The 19,981-nt window shown below is 39.7% G+C and overlaps 1 protein-coding gene across 1 annotated transcript in view; it reads left to right on the top strand.

Annotated features, from left to right (window-relative positions):
- The window catches only part of pitpnm3 (PITPNM family member 3), a 150,814-nt gene that overhangs the window by 115,875 nt on the left and 14,958 nt on the right, over nt 1-19,981 (top strand). Inside the window, exons 9-12 of the mRNA XM_084717946.1 lie at nt 2,088-2,245; nt 3,296-3,466; nt 13,476-13,688; nt 13,844-13,992. Coding sequence (XP_084574072.1) covers nt 2,088-2,245; nt 3,296-3,466; nt 13,476-13,688; nt 13,844-13,992 — 691 coding nt within the window. The remainder of the gene's footprint in view (nt 1-2,087; nt 2,246-3,295; nt 3,467-13,475; nt 13,689-13,843; nt 13,993-19,981) is intronic.

The raw sequence follows: 19,981 nt of genomic DNA, 5'->3' as shown, positions 1-19,981 counted from the left end.
TTTTAGAACCCTTATTTCTAAGAGTTCAGTACTTTTGTGCAGTTTGGATGAAGTTACCAGCTCTGAGGATACTGTGCAGCAGTAATAAATGAAGGCAGACGTACAGACAGAAGTGAAAGAGCGGACACGTCACGAAAGAGAAGACAAACACCAAAATGGAGGCAGAAGGCAATCGAAGCACTATTGATTTGGCTTTTAAAGATGGCTGAAGACTGCTGGCTAATCCTTTCTCCCCATGCAGGACTTAATGGGGAAATGTTGGCTCGCTGGAGAGCAGAGAGAGCTCGTCAGTCAGCAGAAGGTTGAGGCCGAGACCGGCTTTGCTGTTCAAACAGCTGCGAGCGTGATGCAGCCTGTGAAGGCTGAGTGAAGAGCTGCTCGGGCTGAGTCATAAAGGCCCGGCACCGACAACGACCCCAGAATGTTAATACCAGGCAACTAACCAATCAGGACAAAGTAAAAGCCTCACTGACTCATCAGTGCCAAGACAGAGACATTTGCTCTCCCTAATTCAGCATGAACATTGTTGACATTTAAGATTTCAATTAACCCTGCATTTCTCTTAAAATGAAAACAAAACTATTACAGTGTCTGTCTGTCGTTTGTAGTTACAGCCAAGTCTGTATCATCACGTTAAAGGGATAGTTCTGATTATTTGAAATGAGGGTGTATGAGGTATTGTAGCATATTACGTACAGAAGATGCCAGTCGACATGATGCCAGTTTGGAGAAGCAGAGAGCAGTACCAGCATGGAAGCTAAACAATCAATTGCTGTGGACGGGGTCAGCAACAAAATGTATTTAGCCACTTAAATAAAGGTACACCTAAAACCATCAATATCGGTTTAAGTATACCCTATATTCAGAATGTTTTCACCGCTTTACATTGATGTAAAATAATCTTTTACAACAGGAAACTGCTATTAGGTAAGCCAAAGCAACCAGACTCCTTTGGCACAATCAGTAATTTTACCTCCCAAAACACTGGAGTTGCAGGTCTACCACTGCCATTGGTTAGTTAGTTTGTGTTGTTGTCTGACTTTGGTGTTTTAAAAGGTTAGTTCAGATTCACCAAAGTCAGAGAATAACACAAACAAACAGATTGAGGCAGCGGTAGTCCAACAACTCCCATGTTCTGCGAGGTAAAATCACTTTTTTTGTCAAAAGACCTACATAGCTTGCACTTAAACTGATATTTTTTAAGTGGACCTTTTACTGGCTTTTACGTGTTCTAATTGTTAATAACACAGAATTTAACAGTGATAACAACAGCATAATTATAGTCATATGCAGTTGAATGCTTTGTACAACATGAATTCACACAACCCAAACATATTATTCCTGAATAAACCACTTTCACAGGATCTGCACATTCTTGCCTCTGATCTATTTATTGGCTAATCAGGGCTCAGAGTGGCCATCTGGATAATACACTGCCTGGCCAAAAAAAAGTCACAACCTGGATTTAATATGACCACACACAATTAGATATGTGATACTAACCAGCCGGTCGCTGGCCGGGGCCGGTCACACAGAAAACCAGCTGGTTTCCTGGCCGGTCGATCGGTGCATCCCTAGAACATGCTGAATGATCAATGATTTTTTCTCTCAATGGATTTTTTCTTCCCTGATAGCACAGGAATATACCAAGATGACAATGCCAGGATTCATCGGGCTCAAATTGTGAAAGAGTGGTTCAGGGAGCGTGAGACATCATTTTCCAGTCCAGACCGTAACCCCATTGAGAATCTTTGGGATGTACTGGAGAAGAATTTACGCAGCCGTCCGACATCAACAATAGAAGATCTTGGTGAAAAATTAATGCAACTCTGGACAGAAATAAATGTTGTGACGTTGTATAAGCTCAATGAAATGATACCATTGCGAATGCGTGCTGTAATCACAGCTTAAGGTGTGACGAAATATTTTTATTTTTATTTTTTTTGGCCAGGCAGTGTATGTAACCAAATAATAGGCAGTGAACTAGAATCAGTGAGCGTGTGGACAGGGACTGACAGTCAGAGAAACTATCCAAGCACTACAAATTTGACCCATTTCTAAATCTTGTGTCCATGTGTGTTACCCAGTTTGATGAAAGAGGGCGTGGAGGTGCGTGGCGGCAGTAGCACCAGTCTGGTGTTGAACCCCGGCCGTTTTGACTTCGAGGTGTCAGACTGCTTCCTGCTTGGCTGTCCGTTAGGCCTTGTGCTGGCCATGAGACGCACTGTGCTGCCTGCCGTCCACGGTAAGAATCAGACGCATGCAACACATATCAGAGAGTGAAACTCTTTATACACATGCATCTACACAACGTGCACATGCACATACACAAATAACAGATACTGTGCGTGCATCAGGCTTAGTGCAGCAGCAGGATTTCTATTTTGGCTGGGACTTTTTACTACAGAAGTTAATACTGTTTGCAATCCTTTGACAGTTTCCAACTGGTAGTCTTGCTAAAACAGAAAGGATTGATATCATGCTGCGGAAGGCGACAAGCGTGTCTGGTTGATTATGACACTTTAAATCTTTTTCTAAAACATTTTCAGCGATAGCTTACTATTTATCCTCAACAGTTTATATTTATTACAAGTGACACATGTTGGTCAAATCATGTGAAAATGAAAGTATCTCATCCACTGTGTATTTTTTGTTGTGGGTTGTGTGCACAAATACATTCGTTCATCTGACATTTTAATTCTTTTTAAGGAAATAGCATCTTGTTTGGATGATCTGGCTGGATTATTAGTTGACTGAGTGATTTTTCTCATGCAAGTTACCAGACACACTGCCTGCTGCCACATTTGTCCAAAACCGTAGTTGTGTGGGGTTAAGTGTGGGACATTTCTCTTTTATTTTGAAAGCCCACTTTTATCCAGCAAAGGATCTGTTGTTGGCAGACTGTGAATGTCAACTCAGGAGGCAAACAAAGAGAAATGTTGTGGGTCATATTTGTTAAAAATTGACCTGAAGTTACTTTCTTTTCTTTCAGACAATTACAGTTACAGTTTTAGTGCTACTTGTTGTTTTGTTTGGTGTGCCACATATTTGGTATCAAACTGAAGAACAGAAGTGTGTTTTCAAGTGAAAAGAACTTGTGATTTTCAGTTTCTTTCTGTTTTTGAGATAGAGCTGTTCGGGTTGAGTAGGAAATTAGGTGAGGATTCTGCAGGCCCTGTTTATCAAGTTTCCAAGTCCTCGTTGACCAAATATTGCTCATGTGACACAGCTATACTGCATACTAAAATTCTGTTCCTAATGTCTCTGCCTGTCCATTGTGTTTTGTGTCCCTCAGTGAGCCAGCTCCACCCAGCCTGCTCACAGATTTTCAACCTGTTTTACCCATCGGACCCCTCAGCCTCCAGACTGGAGCCTCTGCTGCAGCCTCTCTTCCACAAGTTGCCACCGTTCGCTGTCCCACGCTACCAGCGTTACCCTCTAGGAGACGGACGTTCGATGCTCATAGGTAAGACTTGTGATTCCACCCTCGAAATCAATTTTCCTGCATTGGGAGCTGCTCCTCCTGAATATTTCATTGGTTAATCAATTTCCTGGTGTAATTGTGGTGGCATTTTAATAACCTTTTGGATTTTGCATTTCAAAGTTGGCCTGAAACCTTTGAGGAATCCTGTTAGTGGGACTAGATTAGAGCGGCAGAGAGATTCAGTGACTAAGTAATGTGAATTTTCACAGGTGCACATGTGCACAGAGCCTCGATCTCATCTGTGTGAACCCGCCCTGCAGAGGCTGAGTTAAATCCTGACCCTGAGGTTTGAAGTAATTATACTTCATCTTGTTGTGGAGCAGTACCCTTAGCCTGCCACCCCTCTCTAAGGATCAGACACAGTATGTGAGATATTAGTCTGCTAGATGTGGTGCAGGACTGCTGTAATCCCCCTGGAGGGCTTGGGTGTGGAGACTGAGTCCTTAATGAGCCACTGATTTATTTGAAGCATGTTTTAGCCCACTTTTGGGACACAGAGACTCTCTCTAAACAGCAGTCATGACGCATTGCCTAGTTCCCTGCCTCTCTACCAACCTACCTCACTGTGAGAAAGTAGGACAGAACCGATCGCTTGTGCTAACAGCCTCCGACCATGAAGCCGCATCACAAGACTGTGGTTTGGTGAAAGGCTTTGAAACTTTTAAAGCACTTTTATTCAACATGCAATCATTAGAAATAAGTATGAATGTGCCCTCTCAGTGATGAGGAAAAATGATTTCCATTAGCCTTTTTACTTTTACTTATTCATATCAGTGAGATTAGTACAGAAGCAGATTATTAAAGTCAAAATAAACATTGATGATCCACAAAGTGTATTACACATTTACATGTCTGGAGAAGAGCTGGGAGAAGATCAAGATAAAAAAATAGACTTGTAGCAAAAGTGGTGTCTTTTTCCTCTGCTATTTAGTGCACTTTTGTTTTTAATTTTAAACATAAAAACATGTCATCTGAAATTATGTTGATGCATAATTGTCTTGTAGTTTCCAAAACGGTGTCTTTAATCCCAGGTGGGATGGGCAAAGTGATACTGGACTGAAAATGAATTCAAACACCATTCAGACTTACACCTTATTATATAAACATGGTGGCAAATGTACATCAAAATAAAGTTATGATGACAATCTGAGGGGCCAGTCAGACAGAGATACACTGCTACAAGCACTGTTGTTTCAAAAATGTCTTGGCCAAGTGTGTCAGCCAAAAGAGCTGGTGCGCCTGTGGGGCAGCAACAGGGCAATCAAATGTGATTACATTAATGAGCGGTGTGACTCTGTGCCTTTGATTTGAGAATATTTTAACTTTTAAGTTGCATTAAGCTGCTGGAAAAAGAGAGGAGCACACGCCAGACATACCTTACCATCTGTGCAATCACCCCTTAACTTACCTAAAGCTAAGTATCCATACAAAGACATCAGAATTATTATATGTGTTTCATACAACATACCAAACAAAACCTGAGGACGAAAGCAGCCACTCTGTTTTCTGTATACATTACTGACAGGAAATGTATTAAATAAATCAGACTGGTTCCAAATTAACTCATAATATTCCACTAATATGTAAAAAATAAACTATGACGTGTCAAAGTTATTGTGCTTTAAGGAATGTGGAGAATTATTGGTCATACATTATACATGGGGAAAAAAATATTGCATGAATATGAATGAATTATGGCACAATTGGTATCATTACTAAACTGGTAACATTTCTGTCACATCTGGATTAGGCACAAGTCTGTATTGCTGGCATGTTTACACAGAGGCCACAGTAGTACAGTTAAATATGCACAATATGCAAATACGTTCTGCCTTCTTATATCACTGTAAAAAAAAATGTATCACTTAATTATCATGTCTGTCTCACAAAGTAAATTAAATCTGTAAGCCAAGAAAAACACACCAAACACTGTGAATGAGGTGATGTTTAGTTGTAAGTGAGATTTGTCTCATGTCGGTTTAATCTAAAAAACCTTGTACAACCACAGTAATGATCAGAGCAGCATTAATATCCAGAAAAACACCGCAGCCTGTCAGCAAATAGCAATTTAATGTTGAGTCCCAGGTTATTGTCTTGTCAGTCTACTTTACGGTATGTTTGGACGCTGTCACACATTATCAAATCAACTGCAGAGTTCTTTATCTAATGATAAAATTGATTAAAATGTACTCACTGCAAGAATAGGGGGGAGTAGTCACAACAGACTAGTCACTGGACAAAAAAATTCAGAATAACTTTTCAGCATATTGTAATTCAAGTGGTCTCGTGGACTCGACTTCTGCACCTGTCTTTGTTTCTGTTTTCAGGCTTTAGAAAATCTAACCTGTGAGGGACATTTTGCCCAATCAAAGGTCATTTCAGACAGAGGGCCTTTATACTGGCTATTCTACAAATGCAGATGCACATCCATTTGATGGTGAAAGCCTGATTCAGTGGTGGAAAATCCTGTTGAAAATCCAGCAACTTGTGATAAATTTCCTTTGCCTGGCTACAACAGCGTATAGTACAAAACATGTGTGTGTCCCTGCTCCACATGGAGCTTCAGGCTCATTATGTTTGATGCCATGGTGCTCGCATCGATGAGTGGCAAAGAGGCATGATGGGAAACAGCGGAGGACAGTGGTGTGTGTGTTATATGTACTAGCCACTCATCCTGTTGTTGGATGAAGCTCTGCCGTGAAGCACTGGAGGAGCGTCTTTGAGAAGATGAGTCATGGCAACAGAGAGGTTTCACAGGACACCTGACTCCTTGTGATGCATCTGAGCTTGTGGATGTGGTGGGAGGGGCTTTGCACAGTGGTACAGACAGCAGAGATAGAAACAGAAGGTTTTGCATTGTCTGTGGTCAATTGACCCATCCTAATTCCCACTCTTATTTGCTCTGTGCTCCAATGATGGTTGAGCAAGCTTGGTACCTCTGTCAGCTATCTCGTTTCCTGTTTTTTGTACTTAGATATGCTATATGCTAAGTTTTTCTATATTGGAAAGAGGGACCTGTAAAAGCAACAAGTATTCACATCTTAACTTAGCTAATATTGGCAAAGAAAATAGCTAACAGGTTAGCTAATCTGCATCAATCATTAGCTAGCTAGTTAGCTAGCATTTTGCTAACATTAGCTAATTTAAGATGTGATATTACAGTCTTACAAGAAAAGGAGAAAGTTGACTTAAGTAGCAAGTTTATTCAACTGTTATTTAAAGGTGTAATCTGCAACATTTTCCTAAAAACAGCAATGTACAGACTAATATTACACAATCCCTTTCGATCATCACTTATACTCCAGTAGAAGTGTGTGGTGTTGGTGGCTGCAGAGACCCTGCTCTCTGCCTGTATTTTCTCACTGTTTGGCTGGACTTGGGACATTTCACCAACCCAAAACACTGGTGTTTGAATTGTTGCCTGCCGAGGCTTTTACAGCAACAGTTTCATATGTTTTTAAAATCCATCATTGATGCTGAATATTGCAGCAACAGAAAAGACTTTCACCACTATGCCTGCCCTCCCTCTTGTGCACCAGTTGCCAAATATCAAGTAAGCGTTGTGGCTTTTCCTGTAATGATCTTGATATGTTTGAATAAAGCGATTAGAGAACACTTTCTGCCAGAAAGGGCATTTGACATTAAGAGGTGAGTATAAGCTCAACAAAGTCTGAACTAGGAGCAGTCTGTAATAGATGAATGGGTTAAAACACTGGACTAGACTAGACTTAACAAACTTATAATCAGATTTCTATCAAATGTACATATGAGGTTTAGGTTAAAATAGATAATAAAAGATTCATTAGAAAGGCTTTCTGTCAGAAGCCCCATCTTCTTACTTCAGAAAAGACCTATAAAAATTCTAAACAGAGCTGATTATCATGAACCAAGTAACATATTATTCATAAGCTTAAAGGCTGTCAAATGTAGACATTTGGTGGACTTCAAAAGTGTGCTTAATGTAAAAAAAAAATCAGCCTACAAATTTTTGGTCCATTTAACTTAATTAGTTTTGTTTTGCTTTGATTTGATTTGATATTTGACTTGCTTTGCTTTTATTTATTTACATGTGTATTTGAACTGAAAAATGATCAAAATAAACTAAAACTAAAACGCCCTGAAGGCTAACTTCTCCCATGTGCTGTCTGAATACCAAAGCTGGTGCATTTCCCAGATAGATGAAGCCCATAATACGTATTCCATGTCTTTTTCCACTTCTCACTCACTTGAAATAATTGCACTGTTCTTCATGTGTTGGATAAATCAGCTTCCATTATCTAATTTGTTTCCTTTATAAACAGAGTGATCTGTGTGTTTCCCTGATATGTGACACACATGATAGTAAATAACGGTGTTTTTACACGTGTAAACTGGATGCCCACTGGATGATTTATTAATTTAATCAGCCAGTCACAACGCTTTGTGATGCAAGCAGCGCCGAAAAGGTGATGGAGTGTAAAAGCAGACACACGTCGCAGGCTCGCTGCTATACCGGCTTTTAATTACGGGTCTGCGTCTCTGGTCCATTGATCGAGCTTGCATGCTGTCAAATTATGTGTTAAATTAAAAACCATGGACAGGTGCGCACAGAGGCAGCGGCACACATACAAACACACAGAAGAAAAACACGTCACCCATTTCCTGCTCTGTAATATGGTAATTAGTTGTTATGAGGGCTTGGAGAGCCAATCAAATCAGGCTCCTCTGGGTATGACTTTGACTTCAACACCCGTCAACAGTGGAGGTTTTATTATGATGAATGCTGCTAATATACAGAGAATGAGTCCTCCTCTTATTGATTTCCAGCTGCACTCTCCAGTGGGAAATATGATCATCCAAGTCTGCAAATGCACACAGAATTACAGCCATTTTTATCAGTATTGATCACATGGCTAACGGGGCTTTAACGCAAAGAAGGTGTATCTTTTGTTCTGCCGTGAAATCATCCTCTAATAGGATGTTGGTGTGTGTGGAGGCTGAAAGCGTGGCGAGGACAGAGAGGAGAGGAGGGCGTTGAGTTAAAAGTCTCTTTCTGTCTCTTTTCTGTTACAAAGTCGTTTCAAGGCTACAGTGCAATCATCCTCCCTCACCTTGTGAATTCTCTGCTTGTTCTTCCTTTTACCACTGTCATCAGCTGTTTCACTCTCCCTGGCCTCGTGCTCCAATCACAATCTTTCTGTTTCTGGACTGGTCATTTAATGGGACTGGTCTTTGAATTGCTGTTTTTTTTTAACTTTGGCTTTTCATGCATGTGCTCGGCCCCTTTTATTCCCCTCTTTGTCAACACGAAGCCCCATATTTCCTGCAGTTTTTTGATGTGTGTGTTTCAGAAAATACATCAGTGGCCATTTCTCTCCTCTCTCGCTCCCTCTCTGCCTCTTGCTGGTTATTGTGCTGTGAAAGAAAGACAGGGCTGTGCTGATGTTCCAGAGGCTGACCGAGAACGAAGCTCCACTGAGCACTGCAGGGTACATTAATGATAACAGATTGCTTGTAACAGATTGTGAACTCAGATCAGGTATAATTGCTGATATCACTGCAAAAAGTATACAGTATGTATTACACAATGAGCCTGTCTTCAGTTATAAACACTATTTAGTTTAGGGAATATGTGTTGGGTTTTGTGTGACATTCAGTTGTCATCATTATGGTCCAAACAGGTGGCCGGCAGAGAGGGTGGCATTTAATCTCTATTCTGTTGTGGTTGCCAATCTTTCCAACCCATTAATTTCTGAAAACCTTCCCGTTCTTGCAAAAATCCACCCAGATATTTCACAACCCTGCAACCTGTAAAAAATGAAAGATTTGACCACTGCACCTCAGCTGGAGAATGCAGAAGTTACACTTCATATAAACTCATCTCTCTCTGTCAGGCGATAAAAAAGAGCCTCTTATTATGGTCTACAACCCCGATATTTTCTGCCAATCACACCTGAATGAATCAAAATAAAGGACTTCTGTCAGTTTTCAAATGACCGCAACTAACTAGTTAGCCTTATTTTCTATCAATAATAAATAAAGTGTCACCCACAGCAATAATGTATATATGTTCTCACCTTTTGCCATAAAGTCCCTAACTTAGGAAAAAACACTGAATCCTTCAATCTAAGAGGCTGTTTTGGCCTCATAAGTATGAGTATGATGAGCCAATCCATCTTAATGTCCTGTAATTCACTGCCCATACACTGTTGGATATTATAAAACAGGCTGCATAATTTGCTGTCTAATAACAGTGAATGATGAAACGGATGTGAAAATGTATCAGCGGATTTACTGTGAGAAGAGGAGGCGAGCGTCTCTCACGCTCATGGCGGTCATTAACGGCGAAATTAAAATCCATCAGTGATACAGTCTGTGGAGGTCCCACCTGTTGCCAAATATCACAGGAGCACGTGGCTCATCCTGTAAATGTACTGTCATTTATGAATAGCTGCGCAAGGAACATTAATATAATTGTTGTAAATGAGAATGAGAACATGCCATCACAAGCAATGTTTAGTTAGAGCAACATGCACCAGTGCTGCAGAAATGTACATGTATTTTCTATACTGTGATTGAACCTGATTCATTTGAACCTGTGCACCAAACTGGTTCAATAAGTGTACACTTTATGGTTAAATAATCCCATATATAAATCGATATTTCTAACCTGAGTTAAATTATTTTTAATCTGTCTAAACAATCCCTAAACCAGCTATATCTTCCAAACCAAAAAAATCTTTTCTGCCCCTCAAAAACAGGCGTTTTAGATGGAAAACCACCCAATCTGGCATCCCTGATGCGTACACAGTATCTGTCAGATTCCATCATCTTCATCATCTTAATGTGGATGGTTCTTTGCCTTGACTGTGGGGATTTATTAACCACACCTGACTCCCCCTCACGTCTGACAGAGAGGCTCTTAATCTGTATTCTGCTGTGGTAGCTGATCCTTCACAGACCAAACACAAGGCAACATGCGGCTGCATCTGACGTCTTATTTACAACACTTCCAGCAGGCAGCAGAGAGAGGGTTAATCTGCCAATAATGGCATGAGACAAAACAGATTATTCTGGGTGATAATTTGATACATGCAAACACCTCTGTTAGATCATTTGAATGCAGGCAGGTAAACACATCATCTGTCTTTGTGTTTAGTGTGAGTGGAACTTGTGTAAACAGAGAATTGTGTCAGAGGCAAAGGTTAAGGAGACAGAAGTAGCAAGGTCCTCTCCCATAAAAGACCAATCCAGACACCATGTCTTCTCCTTAACATTTGCAGCAAAGCAGGCACATATGCGTTCATTTTGTCTCAGCTCTTCTCAGCCATGCTGCTGCCTGTTCCAGCTCACGGCTTACGCGTTACATCCTATTCATCACATCACAAAAGACATCACACAGGACTGATTTGTGTTGCAGTAAATGGGAATGAGTAAATTACATAATACAGAAGTGGGGTCACCTCTGCATTTAGTCCTTGCTCTTTTGACATACAGACAAATATCTTGATTACTTCCCATTCAGTTGTTTGGCAGAACATGGATTGGTTTATAGGTTGTTGCAGAGGTCAACATTTCATCTGTAGCGTGCAGTGGCGCTCCATCAGGAGGGGTCCAGTCTATATCTAGTGTCATAATAGATCCACAGCAACATCCAAGGCCTCTCTAATAGGATAATGTTACTTTCCAGAGTCTGGTTGAATGAAACATTTGGGACCCTTTCTTTTGCCTAGTGCAAAGCAGAGCACAGTGCAGCTGGCATTATTTTATTTTCACGCCCACGTTGTGTAGGTAGCAAGTATATTTGTGCCAAATGGCATATTGGTCTTAAAATGAGATGTTGTCAGGCACATTGTTGGTGCATTACTATCTTGAGACAGGAGAATGACCACGCTATTGACCAACACAAACCTGGGGCCTCATCACAGAATTTCCTAAGTCTCAGTTTAGGACGACGTTTAGGATTTTTGATATTACAGAAACCTGTTACCTAACTGCATTTAGGAAAACATCCTACCTTATCTAAGGATATGAATTTAGCTATTTCAGAAGCATCCTAAGTAAAGAATTTCCTAAATTAGGAATCTGTATAGACCCTGTCCTAAATTCAAAATAACATTAACATGAACAGTGAACTATAAAATGATTGAAAGGCTACTCACACCGTATGATGACACTTTAAATTTCCTGTGAATAACTTTATATTGACTGTAAGGACAAGTAATTTTGAATTTGATAGATTTGATTCAAATCTTCTCAAAACTTTTGCTGTTCTCCGTGACATGATTAGTGTCTCTAACACATCCAAACTAAAATCGAAAGCTCATCATTTCTTGTCCATTTGCAAAATGTATGAGCACCAACTGAAGAATCAAGTGTACAGCACCAGCTAGGATTTCCTGTTAAGATATGAGGTCTGGGATAGGATAGGCTATAATTAATAGCAGATGATTAGAGGTGGGTAACATAGGATGAAGTGTCTCCACATTAACAGAGATTTGGGCGGATTTACACACAAGACACAGCAGCTGGAATTTCATTGATTATTTCAAGCCAACAGGATCAGTCAGGATCTGATATTAATTTATGTTCTGTGTTCTTTTACACATCCAAAAGGTCTCATACGCAAAGTTCATACGATGAAACTATGTGGAGTAAAGCTGCTGACTTCCAGTGAAATGATTTCCACTGGTTCCTCTGGAGAATTCCAAGTTTATTACTGCAATTATTACTACAGCTTTTAATTTTGCTTAAATATGAAAGCAGCTTCTCTAATTATTAAACCACATTTTAAATTACGTCAAGCAGAGTAATTTTTCCAGGTGATGCATGAAGAGGCTGCTTTCAGTAATTAATGTAGTAACATTTCCATGCATGCAGTAATTTCACAGTAGTCATGCTGCTGTGCCTCATGTGTAAATACACACACACACACACACACACACACACACCATCTCTCTTAATATTTTACACTCCATTTGCTATTGATCATAATGTTAATGTTTATGACCTGGCCCGCCCAACCCACAGATTAACTGCAATGCCTGCACCGCTACAAGTGGATCATTTCAGCATGCCAATTCACCTTTCCAACTTGCTGAATCTTCTATTTACATATCAATGCAGTTGCACCTGGCTCATAAAGAGAATGTGAGATGACATTCTGACTGCTTTAGTTCATGTTACACCCAAAATGATTAATTGAGAAACTGAATACAGTCCCTTTTTACGTTGTGCCTTACATTGGGCCCAGATTATGCACCGTTTAAATGGCAAAGTGAAGTTGGACATGCCCTAAATGCATGTTCGTCAAACACTTTGGACCATCTAGTGTTTTCAAAGAAAGAGACAGACCTCAAGGCTGTGTTGTTCAGCTTATTTTTGTAAGGAAATACTGTTTAGGGGAAGTTGTATTACATTCAGTATGTGTCTCATTTGTCCCCTGGATGTATTGTAGGGTTTAAGATAAATGTGATATTGAACTAAACTGGTAGATACTTGCCTCTCAGATGATTAAATTATTAATGAAAAACAGTATGTTTCTCCTGGGCTCTGCATCTGAGGGAATAACAAGTAGATCCATGATGTCTGGTGAAACCAGGTCTCCGGGGAACTCTTTTTCCTGTTATGCAATATTACTGCTGAACAAATAGGAGAGATGGGAGAGAAGAAGCCAACACGATAAAATGATTCTGCTTGTCAGCAGGATCCTGCTTGTCAGCAGGAGCTGACAGCAAGATGCTTTTTGGGACTTTCTACAGCCAAAATACAAATGGATTGAACCACATGAAAAGTGGAAGCTTTTTCTGACATTGTTCTCATACTTAGTGCTTTTCTTCAGCTTTCCTTCGATGAAACACAAAGCAAGTCAATACACAGCAAGAGGCTATCTTATTAGGCAAAATAACAGCATTGATTTAAAGATTGAGGCCAGTCAATTGTTGTTTGATCAAAGCATTTCCCTCTCTGTCCTTGCCTTTTTCTATTTCCCTCCTCTTCGCACCTTCCCCAGCTGAGAGTATCCAAGGCCACACAGACGTGTTTCTGGAAGGTGATCAAACTCCAGGAGGTCCAGCTTCACAGCCGTCCTCTGAGACAAAGACTGAGGGAGGCACAGGAGGAGGAGGAGGAGGAGAGGAAGGAGGTCGCAGAGCCAGTGTGACCAGTGTGGAAAGTGAAACATCGATTTGCTCCATGGGCCAGCTGGGAAACACCATCGCGAACAGTGAGTGGGATGGAAGCTACACAGTCCTATCTTATTTATTCAATTATCTCCTGTAGATGAATTCAGGTTCATGAGGTTTCACGGCTCTTGAGTTAACCTCAGATCACCACATATCGTTGCTTATATATGTATGTGTTTCTTTTGTTTTTTTTTAGTTTCCAGTAGCTGGTGGGGCTCCAAAAGATTGGATTATGCTTTGTACTGTCCTGATGTGCTGACAGCCTTCCCAACAGTGGCTCTGCCTCACCTTTTTCATGCCTCTTACTGGGAGTCCACTGATGTAGCAGCTTTTGTTCTCCGCCAGGTAGGAAATCCTTATTGACAGCTTGTTGTTTTTTCCCCAGCAGGTTTTAGAAATTGGGAGGACTGTCTGTGTTTATATAGATAAAAAGATAAAAAAAAAACAGCAGGCTAAAAGACAAGCAGAGGGAAAATGAAGATATAAAAACAGCAGAAAAACAGCAGAATATGACTTTGTTGTGCAAGCTAATAAAAAAAAAAAAATCAGGTAATGTCAGCATTTTATGGTTAAATAAAAGGGGTCCTTGGCTTGACCCTCGGAGAACTCCATGTGAACCAATCTGGGACTTGCAGAAGTTTCAAACCAATGCCGATCCTTTTGTTCTCCCAGCGAACAGTTTACACATTAGAAGTATTGTCTCAATGATGGAGTGCTGCAGGGATGAGTTCCAAAATGCAGAAATTAGTTAGCATATTAGCACTTCCAGTTCCCTCATCTTAAAGTCAGTAGGTGTTTTGAATGGGCTTTTGGTCAGATGCCTGAAATAAGGTTTGCCGTCAACACAAGCTTAAGAGATTTTAATGTTTTGTTAGTTGCTAACTGACTACAGAGGTTGTCAAGGACATTAAACATCATCATGTCGGACACTAGTTATTTAGTCGTGGTGATGCTGAAATGAAAGGCTTACTCTGACTTTTTTCCCATTGTAGATATGTATGTTTATTACATGGCTTTATTAAATACTCAATTCTGTTTACTGCATTCAAATGCCTGTTATTTCTGATGTTTGTATGAATAACACATGGTTACTATGAAGAACAGACCATCGCTGTGGATATGTTTCTGATCATAGACTCTGGAGGATCAATATAATCATTTTAAAATTAATATTTTCAATTTATAGGTTTATAAGTCAAAGCTGGATAATGTACAGTAAGCAGGTCAATATTGTGAAATGAACCTCTTCAATATAATTGATGCCCTGCATCACTCTGTCTGGGTTTATTTTGCAATAATGACCTGCTCACTGCACATTATCCCTTATAATAAACACACTTTATTCCCAACAGCAGTAGGCAACTAGCATCATCTGAAGGCCATTTCAAAATAAAGTATTTACAACAAGACAAAACCATCTGCAGAAAAAAGTAGGAGGTATGTTATATTCGAAAATTGTTGGTTGATATCTTAAAAGACTGAACTTGTCAAATCAAAAGTGGAGCAGCTCTCCAAGCATGTTGCTCTGGGAGTAGGTAAGTCAGAAAATAGAGCAGATAAGTCACAAAATATGGTACATCTCCAGTCTCTTTTAAGGCCACAAGCTTCATACACAGCCTGTCTTCCTTGATAAAACAGTTGCTAAAACAATTTAGCTGCGCTCCAAGTCCATCGCCTCTGGGTTTCTTTGCTTCTCTGTCAATATAACCAGATGAGAGCATCAGGAAACCACTTGCTGTCACTGCATCATCCATTTAGCTTTTTTAAAATCTGTCATGACTGTATAAGATTGTATAACAAAACAAAACCAGCAACAACAAAGCTGTAGGAGCTAGAAAGTGGAGGCACTGGACAGAGGCGTCAGGTTGGAAACAGTACAGTCCTTTTTTGTTCCTTGAATATGTAATTGCTGTTGGAGTCAAGTGTCCCACCATGAATTCTTCACCTACACTGCCTCTTAATGTTAATTATAGCACATTATCAAAAAAAAAAAAGCTTTGCATAACATTACGTCTGAGCATAAAGTGAGCAAACTTGAGCAGATGGAAAGTCAAAAATTTTCACCACTACAAATGAGTGACTTAAGTTTATGTTTTTATTTGTAACTAACAGAATTTTCGTGTGTTGTGGATCATATAAAATGTGCCATGTGTGTTGTTCATGTTGACCACTGACTGATGGGGAAATCATTATCAATTATGACTAAAGAAAATAGGTTTGAGATGAAGTCAGAAAAACCTCCCAAAAGTAGAATCAGGGCAGGGCTGTTAGCTGATGTTTGATGTTTGCTCTTTCACATTACTTTCAGTTATGAAGTGGTGTAAGACAGAGAGTCAAAAATAACAACTAAATGACAACCAGAGCAAAGGGTTGAGCTATAAAAACAAAGAAAAGACAGAAAAAGTGACAGAATCTAAAAATAATCACAAAAATAAACGGCAGTATGTTAAGTTTGAATAAAAGGGGTCCAAGGATTGACCCTTGGGGAACTCCACATGCCATTTTATTTTGTCTGGATACATAATTTAGGACTTACAGGAAGTCCAAACCAATGCCAATCCTCTTGTTCCCAAAAAGCTGATCTAGTTCTTAAACAAACATCATATTTGGGCTCATTGAAAAGTCAAGGACGATGTAACCACAGGAACTTTCCCCTGGGAACCTTTGGAGGAACTGCAGGGACCAGAGTCGAAATTAAGTCCCGTCTGGGACATCATTTTACCTCCTAAAAAAGACCTCTCTCAGTTGGCAGTGCTTTCCAAAATTATATGCACTTTGGGAGTGGGGCCTGAACCCAACATTTCTGATTGGTTGAATACTCATAGCATGTGGAAATCTGTAGCTAAAAAAAGTTTATTTTTAGTTCATTGTAGTTCAACACATCAAGATGAATTTACATTTGGAAAGTACTCCCCCCTAAAAAAAGAGCTTTTGGGGGGTTAAAATGATTCCCAGAACTTAATTTAAACCCTGGGCCCTAAAGTGGAAACACCCTGAGTTCCTTCGAATGTTCCCAGTCCCTGGGAAAAGTTCCTGTTGTGGGAATGCAGCTAGTTCTTGTACTTTGTAAAGTACTAACCCACTGAGCAGGGACTTATTTGCAGAGTAAAATAATGTCCCTGGAACTTAATTTAGACCCTGGTTCCTTAGATGGAAACACAATGAGTTCTACCAAAGGTTCCTAGTCCCTGGAGAAAGTGCCTACGGTGGAAATGTGGCTTTTGATGTCAATCCTTGTGATTGAAGGAGATATATCACGTAATACTTCGAAACTTTGACTTGCTGGTGGCGTTAGAGACAAAGTCAGAGGTTTGGTGCCAAATTTAATGGCAATCCATCCAACAGTTGTCGAGACATTGCTAGTGGCACTGGAGATGTTGCATCCTCAGTGACTTTTCAGGTTAAACTGAAGTAGTAGTGAAATGTGAATCTGTGATGTTTAATTTCCACATGCTGTTACTTGTGCAACAGCTGTACCCATTTAATGATTTTCTTCACAAATAACACAGCATAGAAAAAAGATGCAGCTTAACTGTTCAAGGGCTCATTTTGCACAGACGACACGCTGAATATCTTTTAACCAAAAGTCTGGCAGCAAGTCAACAATGTCGTCAACCCTCCTTTATGGCGTGTAACTGACAGAGGCAGCAACATGAAATGGACACTGTAGATAGAGATTTACCCAAATACTTGAACCATAATTTATTGTGCGTTTCAAGATCTTACATTGCACGTTGAACTACTATTGAGTGCTGAGTCATACCTAGTGGATCTACAATACAATACAATATATGATACAGAGGCTAGTTTTACCTTGATGCAGCCTTGATGAGTGATGGTCAAGATTGTGGGGATTGTGCAGTGGGCTGCAAAATAAAGGAAGGTCACGATCAACAGTCTGTACACTTTATCTTGTGCAAGGATGTTTAGAATTCATCTCACACCTCACAGTTGAGCCTCAGACAAGAGGGAGCTCTTTTATCAAGCATGTTTGATTTTATGACTGAAATCTGAACAAATCTGGATGGGATTCTTTAGTTTAGGCTGGTTTATAAAAGGACATGTATATAATGATATAATAATAACAGCAAATCCTCATCCAAATACCACTTAAGAATGCATTACTTAAGCAGCTGATCAATAATCCAGTGTTGCTCATGCATAATGTCTGGCCTTGTTCAATTCATCCTTACTGGGTCAGCAGAATCAAAAATAAATGTACACTGGAATGGATGTTTGCGAAAACCACTCTCTTAATGTAACACAAATATGCAAATACATTTGTTTAAAATATTAGTAAGTAATAAGTAAATAACTTTATTTATGTAGCACCTTCACTTTACAAAGTGCTTTAACAGACAAGGCAATATAACAACAGAGGGCCACAAAAAAGCAAGACAACAGTATGACTGAGCTAAAGGTTAAGGTTAAGATAATGTTAAAACAAAGAATAATGCAAAATGCCAATATAAATACATATAAATAAAATGAATGAGAACAATAAAAGCAATGAAAAGACAACATTGCATAAAAGCAAGTCTGTAAAAATTGGCTTTAAGAAGTGATTTAAAACAAGCGACTGATTCTTTGAGCCTCATTTCTTAAGGCGGGTCGTTCTGAAGCCGAGGGGTCCTGATGGAAAAAGCACAGTAGATTTAAAGGACTGTCCACACCAAGAACAATAACTATAACAATAACTATAAATATATCATTTTAAAAATGGCTCTAACACAAGTTGATGTCAGAGTCCGCAACACAAATATAATAACAGTGGTGAACAATATCATTGAGGTCAGAGTGATTTGATGAATAATAGAGACACTGACAGCCAATCAAAATCCAGCCAGACTTAGACAGTATAGACTACAACTTATTAAAATCTTATTTAAACATAATATTAGGCTGTAAACTGCACATTATACCCAAAATGTAGTGTTAAACGGTTTTGGAGCTGGTGGGGTCTCCGTCTGTTCGGTCCTTCTGATGCACTGAATTGATGTTGACTCATACCGAAGTATAAATAAAATTTGTCCCAAATAAATGACAGCTTGCATAACAGTGTTGGATGCTCCTAACTCTTCTCGTCTCCGACAAATTTCATGAATCAGTATATCCTTTTGGGTCCCTTTTTGTTTTTCTGCACAGGTCAATATCCATTTTCCTAAGCTGCTGACACAGCGTGTGCTTGGCACCGCTGTTTATAGGACATTATTGTTCACCAGTGTGGATGTTCACATCATTAGCGTTATTGTCATAGTTATCTTTCTTCTTTTGGACAGTTCTGAAGTCTCAACTTTGGAGCAGCTAGAAGGGCCTCGCCTGAGGATCTAAGCCTGTGACCTGGCTCATATGGGGTCAACATTAAGGCTATGTAGCCTGGGGCAAGACCCATATGTGCTTTAAGTGGAATCAGTAAAATCCTAAAATCAATTTTAAAATGATCCGTGAGCCAGTGGAGAGAAGCCAGGACTGTAGTGATGTGATGTCTGTTAAATCCAGTAAGAAGCCCAGCTGCTGTAGTCTGAACTACTCATAGACAAGAGAGTTACTTCTGGTTAATGCCAGAGAGGAGGGAGTTACAGCAGACGAGCCCAGAAAAAAATAAGTGCATGAATGACTATAATCTGTTAAAGTCAGACATTAAATGTGTGGTGCCAGCTACTTTTACGGTTGGTTAGGATTTTAAAAGTTTGCTAATGTGTTCTCAGCTGAAGTGAGTCTCTGGTCATTTTCATATCAGTATCATCAACTTTCTGAAGTCACAACGGGCCCAACCATAGAGTCTTATAGTGCCATCAGGGGATATATATGCCTAGTAATAAGTGGGAATTAAACCTTGAGCTCTGGCAGTGTTAGTACTACCATCAGCCCACTGAGCTGCTCGTGAATATCAGATCATTAGTCCTATTCACACAGGACTAGTTTTACCTGGGGATCTCCAGTAATTTTCTTATAATTGAGGAGGTTGTCTGTGATCTTTATCTTAATATAGATAATTTGTAAAGTGAAAATCCCACCACAAATCACCTGCCATGTATATGTACCTTCTTATTATGACAGAAACTATGATGAAATGGTCAACATAGAAAACTGTGATGAAAATGTTTGGGAGGTGGGAAGAAATCAAATATCTTTGTTTGTTGTTTGATTCACACAGCTGGATAATACTGATCTACATGGGAAGCGTGGACTTGCGGCCAGTTTAATAAACTGTACAGAAATGTAAACACTTTGGAGAAATAGAAGAAGACCTACAAATTAATTTCACAAATTTAAATGGATTCGTTACTTGTTGCTTTTGTCTTAACCTGAAAATAACAGACAGTTACAGACG

Source organism: Lutjanus erythropterus, chromosome 4, assembly GCF_056507025.1.
Source record: "Lutjanus erythropterus isolate fLutEry1 chromosome 4, fLutEry1.hap2, whole genome shotgun sequence".
Classification (NCBI taxonomy): domain Eukaryota; kingdom Metazoa; phylum Chordata; class Actinopteri; order Lutjaniformes; family Lutjanidae; genus Lutjanus; species Lutjanus erythropterus.
Note: the sequence above shows the minus strand (reverse complement) of the source record. Positions and strands in the feature narration are given on the sequence as shown.